We start from the raw sequence: 14,801 nt of genomic DNA on the forward strand, positions 1-14,801 counted from the left end.
ATAATCCACAATGGGTCGTTCCACAACATCATATCACTCACAAAACACAAACCTATTGTTTCCACATTTTTCTGCAAACACTTTCTAAATATAACTCAAAACTCCCAAGCCAATCATGTTCTTCTTAAACTGGAAACCAAATTCAACCCTAAAAACAAAATTCATCAAACCCCGATATGAGAAACGATGTCATGGAGGGCTTGTTAAACCCGAACAACAAGACAAGCGCAGGGCTAGGACGCTGTGTTTCACACGTACAAGACGAACTGAAGAGCTTTAGATCGTACGTACGATGGATGTGTGTGGACCAATCTAATGCATGGAGGACATGCATTTCTTGGTCCATATTCATCTTGTTTGCAATCGTTGTTCCTGCCATTTCCCACTTTGTGTTCACATGTGCATCATGCGATGGCAAGCACAAGAGACCTTACGATGGTGTAGTGCAATTGTCTTTGAGTAGCGTCGCGACGGTATCGTTTCTGTGCCTGTCATGGTTTGTGAGGAAGTTTGGGCTCCGGAGGTTCTTGTTTTTCGATAAGCTTTATAATGAGAGCGAGACGGTCAGGAGGGAATACACACAACAGCTCAATGTGAGTTTTTTAATTAATTCAAAATTTCCATTGATTTTTGTTTTCTAATGGGTATTAATTTTTTTCACAATTTGTTTTACTAATATGAATTGTGCTTAGAATGGAAATTAAGTTAGGGTTTAGTTTTTGAGAAGAAAATGATTAGATACAAAACCACCCAATCTGAAAAGCAGTACATCAATAGAAACTATGTAGAAATTCATCACAATAATAATTAAGGAACCCTAACAAAACTAACCCTTGCATCGAATGACACCAAAAGTTAACATTATGAAACTATAGAATTTGATTCAATGTAAAACAATGAGTAGAAATTAAACTAATAAGCGGGGTTAGGGCGAAACCAGGCTTTTACATAGATGTGGACTGGGCAGACTCGATGAATTCAGTTGAACATAGAAGATACATGTCGTTGGGTTTCTGTAAAATGTAAATAGCTCTATTAACATTTTTTTCACTACGTGAAAAGTAGACTACAAGGTAGGTACGTACTTGTATCTTCTTTCTTTGTTTCTCAAAGTCACACATATATTGTTCCTTGTAGAGATCATTGAAGATTCTCTGCATCTTTGTAATGCCATGCTTTGCCGCGGAGAGTGTATATAAGATTTGGTGGTACGCATCTAGAGCCTCGCAAATGCCTTTTCTGGGCAATGTTTACGTAAGTGACATGGTAGCGTGCACGCTGGAGTTGTGCTCGTGGTTGTATCGTACAACTGTGTTTTTCCTCGTGTGCGTTCTGTTCCGTCTGATATGCTACCTCCAAATCCTACGGCTCCAAGACTTTGCCACTGTGTTCCAAGAGCAATCTGATGTCGGGTCAGTGTTGTCCGAGCACCTTAGGATCCGGAGGCACTTAACAATCATAAGTCATAGATACCGAGGTTTCATCCTATGGTCATTGATCTTGGTCACGGGCAGCCAATTTTCCTTGTTGCTCATCACAACCAGGGCTAGTGCCACTGCCAATCTTGATGTTTATAGATCCGGTGAACTTGTGGTATGCCTTCTTTTCCAGTTTTCACGGGTTGATTTGTATAACATCGGAATCCGTAGAGGATCCATTTTAATGTTTGTTCAGTTCCTTTTCAAGAAGAGAAAGGACTAATTTGGTTATGAGTGAGAGAGATGATAATCAACTGGGTTACTTCCAGCCTCAGAGAATCATTTTATGAACAAAAACTAATCTCAGTGATGATGTTTTATTTTTTTGGGTACAGCTATGCTCCATAACTTTAGTCACTGGAGTCCTCATCTTACTGCGCAGTGCAACCAAAATCACCCACAAGGCCCAAGCAGTCACATGCCTTGCTACAAAGTGGCATGTTTGCGCCACACTGGAGTCCTTTGATGCGAACGAAGGAGATTCTCCGCCGCCTGATGAGACCGGGAATGGCCGAGTGGTTTCTGGTGCCAGTAGTGACAGAGAATCAGACAGTGATTTGGCAAGTGATGATCAAGATGAACTGGAAAACGCCAAGTTTGTTCCATCATATGCATATAGTACAATCTCTTATCAAAAGAGACAAGCTCTAGGTAAGCCAGCCTAATTAAATAGCACATATCCATGTCATTAACAACTTTGATTCATTGATTAGTTTGCACTGATCAGAAATTATAGTAAAGAATGGAATCACAAGAATCCCCTAGATGATGGGATGGAGAAAATAATGTTTGATAGTTTACATAGAGATTTTGACCATGGAAGGGGCTTCGTTCTTGAATCAAGGTTCTAAAAACGCTAGGCGCCAGTCGGGCTGCAGCCTAGGGCCTAGCGGCTAGGCGGGGCCTAGGCGGGTGTGTAGGCGGACTAGGTGGATTTAAGTAAATCTACCATATTTCGTGTAAATAAGTGTCTTTTTATACTTAGAATATATATATTTACATCATAAACTACAAAATAGAGTGACATATATATTATGAAGTATTGGAACATAATGAAAACATGGGGAACAAGCATACAATGTCTATTCGTTTAAGTATTCAACAAGTCTCTTACAATTTATTGAAAAAAATAAAATGCAAATGAAAGTTATCTATTTTCTGTCTAATTGAGTCGCAATCTAAGTGGGTAACTTTGGATGATAGCTTTCCCCCGATCGACCGCCTAGTCTAGGCCGGCGCCTCAGCAGGTCTAAGTGCCATTTCTTAATTTTCAAACATCCAAGCATTAATCGAGGCGGTGGCTAGCCGCCTAGCGCCTAGGCGGAGATTTTTAGAACAGTGTCTTGAATAAAGAACAAACCGTCGATAAGTCTTAGATAATGTGTTGATGACATTTAGTTAACAAAATGCAGCAACATGTTATATATCGACACATGCATTTTTATTACCCCGCATGTTCTACACACATTAGTTTTTGTATCGCTTAATTTGATGATATTGAATATTGATTGTTGTTGCAGTGACATATCTGGAGAATAATAGAGCTGGTATTACTATATACGGATTTACATTGGACAGGAGTACACTCCACACCATATTTATGCTTGAGCTATCATTGATTCTTTGGTTGTTGGGTAAAACAGTTGGAATTTCTTGAGACAATAGTCCAACAGCGACTGTGTAGGATTGTGTATTATTGCAACCCAATGGAGTTTTGGAAAAATACAGGGTTTTGGAATTTGGAGGGTGCATTTAGGAGATGTATATATTTGGTCTAATATAATATTAATTTCCATTAGTTTTCACTACTATATGTAAATCTCCCCTTATAGTTGTTCTCTTACTTCTCTTTAATTTGTACGTCGTCGTAATTATAATTGTATTGTAATAGTGAGGAAAAGAGGTCAGGGTGGAATAAATGAATGACTAGCTAGGAGGAAGTAGATTAGAAGAGAGAAGCCACCAGGGAATTGAGAGCCTCCATCAAGAGAAATTATGTCGAACGCGGACCAGACTACGCATGTCTTTTTTAGTCGTTCGTCTCCTTGTACAAGTGAAGGACAATTTTTTTTATCCTTAGTTGAGAAAATTGGAAAAATAGCAATGTAAATGTGTTAATTTCCTTGTTACAAGCTTATCAAATAGAAACTTTCACGAACTATTTCGCATTGAGCTGTGCATCGTGGATTCATGTAGTTACAAGCTTATCATGTAGAAGAACTTTTCAAGCTTTGTATTGACAAAAGTGTTAATTCTGCCGTGAGGTTTAGAGAGAAAGCTCCTCCTTTTCTCTAGAAACTCACTTCCCTTGCCTCACTCACCACCGCCGACTTCGTTGCCCGTTTGAGAGTCGGTGACATGATATTCCGACGTTCATCGCCGCTCCCTTTCCACTATTTTGCTTTTTGTGCCCATCTCCTCATCTCCTCCACCCTCTCTCCAAGCCCTAATTTCAATTTCCAAATGCCTACCCACCAACCCCATTCCCCATCCCCAACGTAACCCCTCTCACAAGACCCATCTCTCCCTACTCACTGCCGAATTGGCATGTCAACAAAATTAGGCCAAGTGTGGTACCCAACTCACGTCATAACAAGCGTGTTTTACTTCATCTGATCTCCCATGGAAATGTGGTTGTGGATGGTGCAGCTCTTGATGACTTTATTTGGCTTTCAGATTTACTTTTTGCATCTTTCTTTGGAAATTAGGGTTTCTTTTTTGTTATGGTTTGTTGTCTAATTTTTCTAGGACTAAGTTTTAACGGCCTCCATCTTTGTTTTAGGTTGTCTCTCTCCTTTTACTTGGGTCATTTTACTCTTTCGTGTTTGCTTTGTTTGTATAAGATTGTATATACACGATCATTAATGAAATTAATTATTTTTTACCAACAAAAATGCTTGTTATTGACAATGGTTTGAAGATTACATTCATAAATGTTTGCCAACTCATTTTTACCACATGAATTTTTCGTTCCTGCAGCAAATTGTATATAGTCATGTGTCCATCTGCGAAATGGTCATATAGATTTGTCATTTTTTTTTTCCTAAATCTCGATTATGAAAGTCCTGTAATTAGTTTATTGTACTTTCTGGTTGGCTTCCACTAATACGAATAATAGAAAAAGACATTTAGTAGCAGAATTTTGCTGTTGTAAGGTTTGGATGTTACACCTTGACATCAAGTAGTCACCATTTCCATTACATTCGCAATTAGTCACGTTGACAAGTAACTTTCCAATTATTTCGCGTGCCACTTGCGATACACACAACTACGAAAACGAAACAGATGCGTCGCCGTTTCAGGCCTTGACTTCCTAAAGACCTCCGATTAACGTAAAACGTCCCGTCATGCCAACTCATCAAAACGACGCGTGCGAAACAAGATTTAACGCCTTTACGTCGGTAAGGAGCAGGACACCCTGGGGGAAAGAGAAACAAAAACAAACCCATCAAAGAGCGTCTCCGTTTTTAAAAAGTTTGGAAAATTTAAATCTGAAAAATTCGATCAGATTCTTTCTCTCTCGGGTTACGATTTATGGAAATTTCTTCAGTTCCGATCACTTCGTGCTCCAAGGAGCATCAGAAAATCTACCAGGAATGGTTTCGATTCGCTGATTCAGGTGCGCGCTTACATTTTACACTGTCAGTCTGTCAACACGCATTTTCCAGGAAAATTTCTTGGTTTTCTGTTTGGTTCCCGAGAAAATTGAGCAACTGTAATTGAGTTTTTTTTTTCCTGTGGTTTTGTTCAGACAGTGATGGCCGCATTACCGGGGGCGATGCGATAAAGTTCTTCGGCATGTCCAATCTGAATCGGCAGGATCTCAAGCAGGTTAATTTGCGGTTTATTTTGTTTATCTGATATTTTCTTTTATCAAATTAGTGCGTCTCGTTTTCATTTGTTTGTCGTTTTTGCTGTAATTCCATACTATTAGTATTTGGTGAATTTGTTTTTGATGTAGAGGTTAGTCTATGCTCAGTTAATGTTTCAGAAATACATTTTGTTAGGATTGAGGGCTTGTATTTCCGTTGAGCAATGCGGATTTATTGTGACGCGTAATACGCGAGTAGAGCCGTTGAAGTTGGCATCTGATTTTGCAGATTGGGTTACTTTGATTAATTCAAGCTTAAGATTATTATCTATGCCAAACATCACAATGCATTTGTAGCAAAGCCCCTTCCTTTTTTACAATACATTTGTCAAATATAATTTTTTTGGTGGCTTCCAATCTGCTTTATAGAGGTTTTTTTATTTTTTTTATTAAGTTTGTTCCTTTTATTAAGGTTTGGGCCGTTGCCGATTCAAAGAGGCAGGGATATCTTGGTTTTAATGAGTTCGTTGCCGCTATGCAGGTTATTTTATAAACTGTTATTTTTCTTTTCCATATATAACAAAAATCAATATTGGATTGATAGGAATCTGACATGTTGTTACTGTTTTGTTTCTAGCTAGTTTCTCTTGCACAAGCTGGACATGATATTACACACGGTTTACAGAATAGCAATGGTGGGTTTTGTTTGTTTAACTTTGTGTTGGAATGTATGCTTGGTGGATACTCATGTATAAGTTGGCAACTTGTAATACCTGCTTCTTCATAAATATGAATAGCGCACAAGTATTTTTTATTTATTTATTAATTTTAATTTCTTGTTTAGTACACATGTAACTTAAACTTTGAATTTTCAGTTGACTTGGAAAGTCTGAAGCCTCCTGTTATGGAGGGTTTGGATGCATTATTATCAGCGGTACATATGCTTTTTAAACCTTTCTTGTTTGTGTTACTCATTGTTATGGATTTATTTATTTATAATTAATTCATTGTAAATGGCTGAAGCAATTTGATTTCATTTACTTAATTTATTCAGAAGAAAAAGCATACACACAAGTCAAATGAAAATGAAGTAAATGGTGAGGATTTTCTCTAACTATCAGATGTGTACTGCTACTTTTGGTTTTGGCTGTCTATTTACATATAATCTGTGATGCAGGAACTGCTGTGGTGCAACAATCACCTTCAGCGCTTTGGTTTTCTTCAAAATCAGCAAAAAAGGTATATGTTGTTTCTTATTTTTGGAGGCAATTGCCCTTTTGCTTTCATGGTATTCAGAAAAAATGGTTTATCCTAAAATTGTTTCTATTGGATACGAACTTGAATTTTCTTATTTGGATAAGTTGAGTTTATTTTTTCATTTTTCGTGAGAAATTTATGATAGTATTGCGTTTCAGTCTCTCTGAGTTGTTATACATCAAGCTGATTGCAAAATACTTATGTTTTTATTAGTTAAGTTTATGAAGGTCATGCGAAAGCTTTGAGTCAATTAAGACTCAGCGTCCACAAGAAAGGCTAGAAGAGGCCATTTTACATGGTGAAAAAAATGGAGAGAGAACCTTGCATACGTCAGTTTTAGGTTTTTTATGCGTGATATGTCAGAGTTGATTATAAATTTTCCTGTGATGAAATTTGCAATACTGTTGGGTAGACATGAGTTGTGCACTCCGTTTAATACCTTATAAAAAAATCTGTGGCATATTTCTAGGTACCGCTTTCTTCGGTAACATCAATTATTGATGGGTTGAAGAGACTGTATGTTCAGAAGCTGAAGCCATTAGAAGTTACTTACAAGTTCAACGATTTTGTGTCCCCCTTACTGGTGAGTGCGAATTATTCCTTGCTTGTAGTTCTTTCATCAGATTTAATGCCCAATCCCTCGTAGTTTTATTTCATTTTTTTTTATTGGATCTTCTCATACATATATCTAATTGTGGCATGCTATAGTTATCAATTGATATTTATTTGCTTTATTCTGCAGGCAAATAGTGATTTTGATGCCAAACCCATGGTTATGCTTTTGGGTCAATACTCCACTGGGAAAACAACATTCATTAAACATTTGCTTAAAAGTAGTTATCCAGGCAAGTTATCCTCTGGGAAAGTGTATCTTTGTGTAATTGTTTGTCTTGCACAGAAAGTGTGTTCATCTATTTCATCCCTTATCTTATTTCACTTTTGACAGGAGCTCACATTGGTCCTGAGCCTACAACTGATAGATTTGTTGTTGTTATGGTAATTGCCAATTTATCTTCTTTTATGTTGTCATTAAGACAGTTTTGAATTGCTTAGCAATTAAAGGTTAAACTAAATGTTTTATATGGTTGCATGCAAGTTAAAAAGCCATATATTTAGGCTGTACAGGGACTCAGTAAGAAGGTAGAAACTAAGAGCCTGTTTGTTATCCTTCTTAGATCCAATTTTTTATTTTCAAAAGTGACAAATGTAGCTAAATTACTTGATATTCATTAGTGTCAAAAACAAAAAGTTGGATTCAAGAAGGATACCAAAAATCTCTAAACTTCTTAAACAGATAGCCATCCATGGCTTGCCTTAAATTTTGTGCTTTGAATTTAAAGAAACTTTTTCTTTATGTTTATGTGTCACCCTTTTTGGTAATTTTCAGTAGGGGTATATATCCTTTTAACATTTCATTAAAAGTAGGGTGCATTGGCCCTTTTGACAATGTAATCTTGCGTTTTGTTCTCTATATTAGAGACTGTTGTATTTTAAATTTCAATAGAAAAAAGACAGTTGTATTTTGTCTGGTTTCTATTGGTTGAAATAGTCTCTCATACCCGTCATGAGTCTGGAATTGGAAGGCAGATTGCAGAGCAGTGTGGCAGAATGCCAAGGGTATGGATAGGGTACTAAGCTTATTATTAGCCTAGTTCTAGGAATTTGGAGAGAAACTGAGGGACATTTTGTGTTTCTGGCCATTGTCAATAAAATAATATTTCACTTGTTACCCATATATACTCTGTTGGTTTTCGTAGATATTAAACTTTTCCACATTTCATTTGCAGTATTGTCTTTTGTTTTTTGTTTTCTAGTTAATTCTTCTTGCATGTAGTCTGGACCTGATGAAAGAAGTGTTCCTGGGAATACTATTGCTGTCCAAGCTGACATGCCGTTTAGCGGTCTCACAACCTTTGGAACAGCATTCTTGTCAAAGTTTGAGTGTTCTCAAATGCCACATTCTGTGAGTTATCTTTCAGAATCACCTTGAAATTCTCCTAATTGCCCTTTGAAACACCTAAAGCTTACACATTTTCATATCCAAGCTGCTAGAACACATTACATTTGTGGATACTCCTGGAGTTTTATCTGGAGAGAAGCAACGGACACAACGAGCCTACGATTTTACTGGGGTAACTTCGTGGTTTGCTGCAAAGTGTGACCTCATTCTACTTCTGTTTGATCCTCACAAACTTGATGTCAGTGATGAGTTCAAGCGCGTTATTTCATCTTTACATGGCCATGACGATAAAATTCGTGTTGTTCTGAACAAGGCAGATCAAATTGATACCCAACAAGTAAGCATAGGCAATACATGGATCTCTTTGATTATTATCCTTCTACATATTTTTGTGGGAACTTAATTAGGTCAGTGGATGCTGCGCTCAAGTCATTTTTCATTCTTGGTATGCAGTTGATGAGGGTTTATGGAGCATTGATGTGGTCACTTGGGAAGGTTCTTAATACTCCAGAGGTCATGCGAGTTTATATCGGGTAGCCTCTCCATCCTTGCATTCATTAACTCCTTGGAAGTAAATCCTGTAGTTGCAAATATATTCCAATGTTCCTTGCAAATACCTTGGTTCGATCGTTGCAAGCTAATTTTCTCTTTTGCAGCTCCTTCAATGACAAACCTGTAAATGAGGCTGCTACAGGTCCAGTTGGGAAAGAACTCTTTGAAAAGGAACAGGAGGATCTTCTTGCTGATTTAAAGGATATTCCAAAGAAGGCTTGTGATCGCAGGGTGAGTTTGTTAGATTTACGTATCTTTACCAAGTTGCTCTCTGGTTTGATTTGCAAACTTGCAAGCTTTATGTAGAGGTGATATTAGGTTTGATCCCCTTATTTATTTCTTGTTAGAAACTGAATGTTTCTTGCAGATTCATACGGAATGGAATTTTGATGACCTTTGTTTTTCACAGATCAATGAATTTGTGAAACGTGCCAGAGCTGCCAAGATACATGCTTACATAATTAGCCATTTAAAGAAGGAGATGCCTGCCATATTGGGGAAAGCTAAGGCTCAACAGAGGCTTATTGATAATTTGGAAGATGAATTTAAAAAGGTACTATTCCCTCCGTCCCCCCCTTCATATGCGCACTCTACTCTATAATGCTCACACTTTGACGTACCATACAGGTTCAGAGGGAGCATCATCTGCCTCCAGGGGATTTCCCAGACGTAGACCACTTCAGGGACATCTTGAGTGGTTACAGCATTGACAATTTCGAGAAGTTAAAGCCTAAGATGATAGATGCCGTCGATGAAATGCTGGGTTATGATATCCCAGAACTCTTGAAGAATTTCAGAAATCCATACGACCAATAGGTAAAAACAGTTCTGAGAAGTCTCATGAACTGTGGTGGCTTTGAGGTGCACATGTTGATGGAGCATTGCTTGTCTTGAGTATCCTAGTGTTTGTTGTAGCATAATATATGGTTTCAACTCATATTACAGTTCTTCCGGGATTTAGATGGTGCCAATCGCTATAGAAGGTTTCGCAAGCGGGCTCCTTATTTGTAATGTTAATGTTGTTGGGGAATGATTTAGGACCAAGAGCAGGCGATTGTCAAAGTGCCTAAACGATCGAAAGTGAATGAAGGTTTTATGTACGCTATTATTCCCTGAGAGGTTTACTAACTCTATTGTCACAGTTGCGGATTTATGTGTTTGTTGAATTCTTTGTCCAATTGTAGTTTCATGGAGCAACCATGAATTCATCATATTCCTGTTCTATGTAGATTATGATTCGAATTGGTTTTATTTTTATCTGATAACAAACTTCATTTGCTAATATCATTGCTCTCTGCCACTGCGGAGTTGTTTAATCTCTCTCTCCAAGCCTGGAACTTGAAACCCTCTCTCTACTTCTGCAAACTCATCTTGATCTTTCAGTCGGATTTTATTTTCATCCTACAGAGTCCTGACCTCTTGGGTTACTATCTGCCTAACAAGGGTTTACGAAGCCCTTTCAAGTGCAGGAGTTTTATTCCGGTGTTTGATCTCTACGGTACCATGGAAATGGAGGCAATTTGGGGGAGAGAGCCCAATTTAGAGCTCCAAAAAATCTTTGGAACTTTATAACATAATCTCTTCCGATGACAGGCTAGTTACCTTTGACTCTATTTAGGACTATATACATTTATTTATGTAATAATTTGATTACGAGATAAAAAAAATTTGTGTGAACTTTTCTTAAATTGATTTTTAAACATGTTGTCTTTATATGAGCCTAAAAAAATTCAAATTCTAACAAAATTAGATTTCATCAGTTGAACCGTTGGATTAGGTTCTCTTATCTTAATCTTATCCACCGGTTTGTTTCTTTGAAATCAGACAAGATAAGATTTCATTTCATAACTAAATTGTAATGCCCTTGCAATTTAGGTGAATTGTTTGTTTATGTTTTCGGTTTAGGTCTCTAAACTTCCAATGTCATTTTAAGTTTTAATTTAGAAAATAACAAAAGTAAACCCTTTTAGTAGAACATCTTACATCATTGTATGTCTTAAGCATTAAACATACAAATAAAATGGTGGAGGACATTTTGAACAAAAATATGTAAAGAGAAAGAATTAAAAAAAGAATAAAAGGAGAGTAACGTGTATTCACTTGAGAGTGGCAAAATTTGGCCCACATGGGTAGCTACTTTTCTCATGGACCTAACTTATTTTTGGAGTTAGATGTAGCCTCATTTTTTACTACCCAATGGAGAAAGTTGTTAGCCCAAGTGATGGATCTAGCCTCACTTTCTGGTTAATTGGGAATAAAATTTCTCATTAGGGCTTCAAATGTAGTAACTTCATGAAGGATAAAGCCTCCATTGGAATGCTCCTAGAACCATGCTAAGATCCGTCTACAACAATGCTTGCTACAGTACGGCCTTTCAAGTACGAGATCCCTATCCCGTTATTCTTCTGAAATGTAAAAAGGGGGACAACTGTTAGCAAGTTACGGTCCTTAATGTAGCAAGCATTTTGGGAGATGCTTTTAACGCCAATATCCATTTCACTCATTGCAAGCCAATTTTAATTAGGGATTAGCAACAGTTATGACGGGTGGATAACCATGGTTATTTATCCATAAATTTTCAAGTCATTACCCGTTTAACTTTTTATCCGTTGGTAGTTCTATAAACAAGTATACCCATATAGATAACCTGTTATAAATGGGTAACCGTATCCATTTAACCGTAACGGCATACCCGTTTATCTATTTTTTTAATAAGTTGAAAATAAAAAAACACATAATTACCCTTTGGTTTCAGCGTGTCAGACATGTGGGATTACTTGAGAAGGGGTTTTTAGCTAGGTCAAATTCTAAGGTAAGTATTATAGTTTCTTCCATCAAGTATATAAATTATTTTTGGTGAGTCTGTAATGGTCAGAAACCAGAGATAGCTAAGCTTTAGGGATATGGAGGATCACCCTTGACCTTAAAATTGAGTTTGAATTTTTATGGGTTGGGGATGAAATGGAACTTGCCAATTGTCGGTCATCTGTCCTTCAGATTTTTGAGTACATAAAAAAAGAAAAATGAAAACTATTTTAAATTGTTCGACAAAGAAATAAAACCATTTGCAATTTTGTTACAATATTCTCTTATCATTCCAAGTTAAATGGACATGAGAGAGAAGGGCTGCGATAGGAGAAATCTTAGTCGTCGAATAGTTTTTAGGGTTTTTAATTTGACAAAAAAAAAAAAAAAAAAAGGTTAAACAAGTATTTGTTTGTATAGGCGGTTGCTACTCTTTTATTTATATTTCACGGGTAAATGGGTATACCTGTAATTGGCATTTGCTTAAACGGTTTCCATAACTGTAGTTTAAATGGATGGATAACTGTAGCTACCCATGCCTAAGATATTTTGCCCATTCCTAATTATAATCCAAAAAAATTTGTTGATTATTAATCGCCTCACAATTGCATGCTATAATTAGGAGTTTATAGATAACATATTTTCAAGCGGTATCCCTGCGTAGAGATGTACCATGGGTCGAGCTAACCCAACACAACACGACCCTGACCCGTTTAAATTTTTGTGGGTTGTGACTGTTAGGGTTTCTCCAATGGGGACAAGCACAGGGTACACTATATTTCGGATTGGGTCAAAAAATTTCGGCCGAAACACAATTGAGCCCATCTTAATGGTCCAGGTAAGGCTAAGCTGGGCCATTACACACCTCCTTGCTCCCGAGATCTTGAATTCACATTGCTCCTCTCTCAATTTGTAACAATTTGTTGTGTGTACTAGAAGCACCATCACATGATGTTACATTTTTATGTGTTATTATATAAGTGGACGACATTATGAAAAAAATATGAAAAAAAAGAAAAAAATCTTCAGGAGCATTCCCCATTAGCAACCACTTGATCCCCTTGTTCCGGTTTCGCTTCTTACGACCTTCATCTTTGTCAAAAGTAACACTGATGTTCAAGGGCAACAAATTGTCCCGATTGGCGCATCTCAACCATTGCTGCACTAAATCATACTCGATAATTTTATCTTTAAGAACAATATCTCTCAAATTGTATACATTCTATAAGCTTCCTGTAAAGGAGCCTCCAACAAAGTAACACCATGAGAATAAGTGGTATTCAGAAGGTAATCTTCTGGTTTCAACAACATTGATGCACCACCAACAAAGTTTAGACTAACTGAAGGAAATGCCTCATCCAAACTAGTGAAACTAGAAACTGCATAAAGTTGTTTTCCTGCTTTAGTACTGAGAGTCAGTTTTTGAAACATTAAGGTTTATCTAGCCCCCAAACCCATCTGAACACCGAGCAAGCCCTGCACAACACAACCCCAACCCAAAGAAACTTAATGATTGCTATAAGCTTCACAGTTGCATGCTATAATTCGGCCTCATAGATTCAAGGTACCTTATTTTCAAGTTATTACTGTCGCATAACGATGTGCAAGAGGTCGAAACCCAACATATCACGAGTCCGACTTGTTTAAAGATGGCCCATAACTATACAATGCTCTTTTTTTGTGGGTTGGACCAAGCACCATACGAACCATAACTCAGATTGAATCAACTGGAGGTAGCTGTATTTTAACAAATGTTAGAGATATTTCGAAGTGAAAAGGTATTGTCAAACTACAAAAACAATATTCTTTTTTAGATTCTAGGAGAAAAAAATGGAGGTGACCAAAGTTGATAAGTGAATCGCTCTAATACTAAAAAGCTTAGGCTATAAAAAGGCTCTTAAAAAAAAAAAAAAAAACAATAAGAGAATTCTTTATTGGTTAATTATCGGAACAATGAGGAATATGTATCTATTTGCTTAATGCAGGTCAAGTGAATCTTAATAAAGCTTCTTAGCTCCATATTTTTTCATGCCTTGAAAGGAAATAGACATATGCGTAATTGGGAGTTCATAAATTCAAGTGGTTATTCTTGCGTAGAGATATACAACAGGTCAAGCTAACCCAACACAGAACAACCCGACCCGTTTAAATTTTTGTGGGTTGGAACAAACATGACATGCACTGTAGCTCGGATTGGGTCAAGGGTTTTTGGCACAAAACACAGTTGAGCCAATCTTAATGGTCCATGTTGGGTCATTCCACACCTTCTTGCTTCTTGAGGTCTTGAATTCACATCACCCATCTCTCAATATCAGGAGAAGAATTTGTTTTGTATATTAAAAACGCCATCACATGATGTTACTTTGGAATATATCTCACTTCAAGCAATGTTAATACACACACACACACACACATCACAATATATAGTGAGAAATATATATTTGAATAAAATAATCTATATTATTGATCTCTGACACTACGAAATTATTTAATGTGTTTCTTTAAACACTCACTCTCTCTCTCTCTCTCTTTAAGCCTTGAACTTGAAACCGTCTGTTGACCCTAAAAATTAAAAAGTCTACGTGGCACGTAGGTTGAGTAACTAATAAGCTAACTACGTCATTCGGTTGAATGCGGGGTGTGCCAACTCGTCGACTGAGCTCGACCAAGGAGTGAAATTCGTTGATGACGCGTTGAGCGCATTGCTGACTTCTTTATCTTGCGACTGCGATCGAGGAAGGAACACTCTCGGTCTTCGGATTCTAGACCTGAAGACAAGGCTGCTAGTTCTGCGAAGTTCACAAATCGTCGGCGCCCGATTCGATCACCGTGATTATATTCGTAAGTGTATAAGCACGTCGAATCGACACCAGACTGTACGGACACAAGTATTCAAAGGTAATGTATGTCTTGATGGTAAATGTGGTTCGGCCGTCAG

The 14,801-nt window shown here is 37.3% G+C and overlaps 2 protein-coding genes across 2 annotated transcripts; both read left to right on the plus strand.

The window, feature by feature from the left end:
- The first annotated feature begins 191 nt into the window (after positions 1–191).
- On the plus strand, positions 192–3,135 carry LOC103927009. The gene is made up of 4 exons (XM_009335907.3): positions 192–593; positions 1,138–1,593; positions 1,814–2,129; positions 2,999–3,135. The coding sequence occupies exons 1-4, from the start codon at positions 192–194 to the stop codon at positions 3,133–3,135; spliced, it is 1,311 nt and encodes a 436-aa protein (XP_009334182.2).
- Positions 3,136–4,877: 1,742 nt separating this feature from the next.
- Positions 4,878–10,199, plus strand: LOC103939932 (EH domain-containing protein 1). Its single transcript, XM_009350028.3, has 16 exons — positions 4,878–5,097; positions 5,230–5,309; positions 5,762–5,830; positions 5,927–5,984; positions 6,165–6,223; positions 6,344–6,386; positions 6,467–6,528; positions 7,016–7,129; positions 7,289–7,391; positions 7,493–7,542; positions 8,381–8,509; positions 8,592–8,843; positions 8,960–9,039; positions 9,163–9,289; positions 9,468–9,611; positions 9,686–10,199. Exons 1-16 carry the CDS (start codon positions 5,013–5,015, stop codon positions 9,872–9,874), a joined length of 1,644 nt encoding a protein of 547 aa, XP_009348303.2. The 5' UTR covers positions 4,878–5,012; the 3' UTR covers positions 9,875–10,199.
- The last annotated feature ends 4,602 nt before the right edge of the window (positions 10,200–14,801 follow it).

The sequence above is a fragment of a genome, unplaced genomic scaffold, assembly GCF_019419815.1.
Source record: "Pyrus x bretschneideri cultivar Hongxiangsu unplaced genomic scaffold, Pyrus_bretschneideri_v1 Contig38, whole genome shotgun sequence".
Classification (NCBI taxonomy): domain Eukaryota; kingdom Viridiplantae; phylum Streptophyta; class Magnoliopsida; order Rosales; family Rosaceae; genus Pyrus; species Pyrus x bretschneideri.

Bases quoted from the DNA above. Each gene is read 5' to 3' on its own strand.
- LOC103927009 (XM_009335907.3), top strand. From the start codon at position 192: ATGGAGGGCTTGTTAAACCCGAACAACAAGACAAGCGCAGGGCTAGGA. The intron at 1,594-1,813 runs GTATGCCTTCTT...TTTTGGGTACAG, and splicing joins ATAGATCCGGTGAACTTGTG to CTATGCTCCATAACTTTAGT. The intron at 2,130-2,998 runs GTAAGCCAGCCT...TTGTTGTTGCAG, and splicing joins TCAAAAGAGACAAGCTCTAG to TGACATATCTGGAGAATAAT.
- LOC103939932 (XM_009350028.3), top strand. From the start codon at position 5,013: ATGGAAATTTCTTCAGTTCCGATCACTTCGTGCTCCAAGGAGCATCAG. The intron at 5,310-5,761 runs GTTAATTTGCGG...CCTTTTATTAAG, and splicing joins ATCGGCAGGATCTCAAGCAG to GTTTGGGCCGTTGCCGATTC. The intron at 5,831-5,926 runs GTTATTTTATAA...TTTTGTTTCTAG, and splicing joins AGTTCGTTGCCGCTATGCAG to CTAGTTTCTCTTGCACAAGC.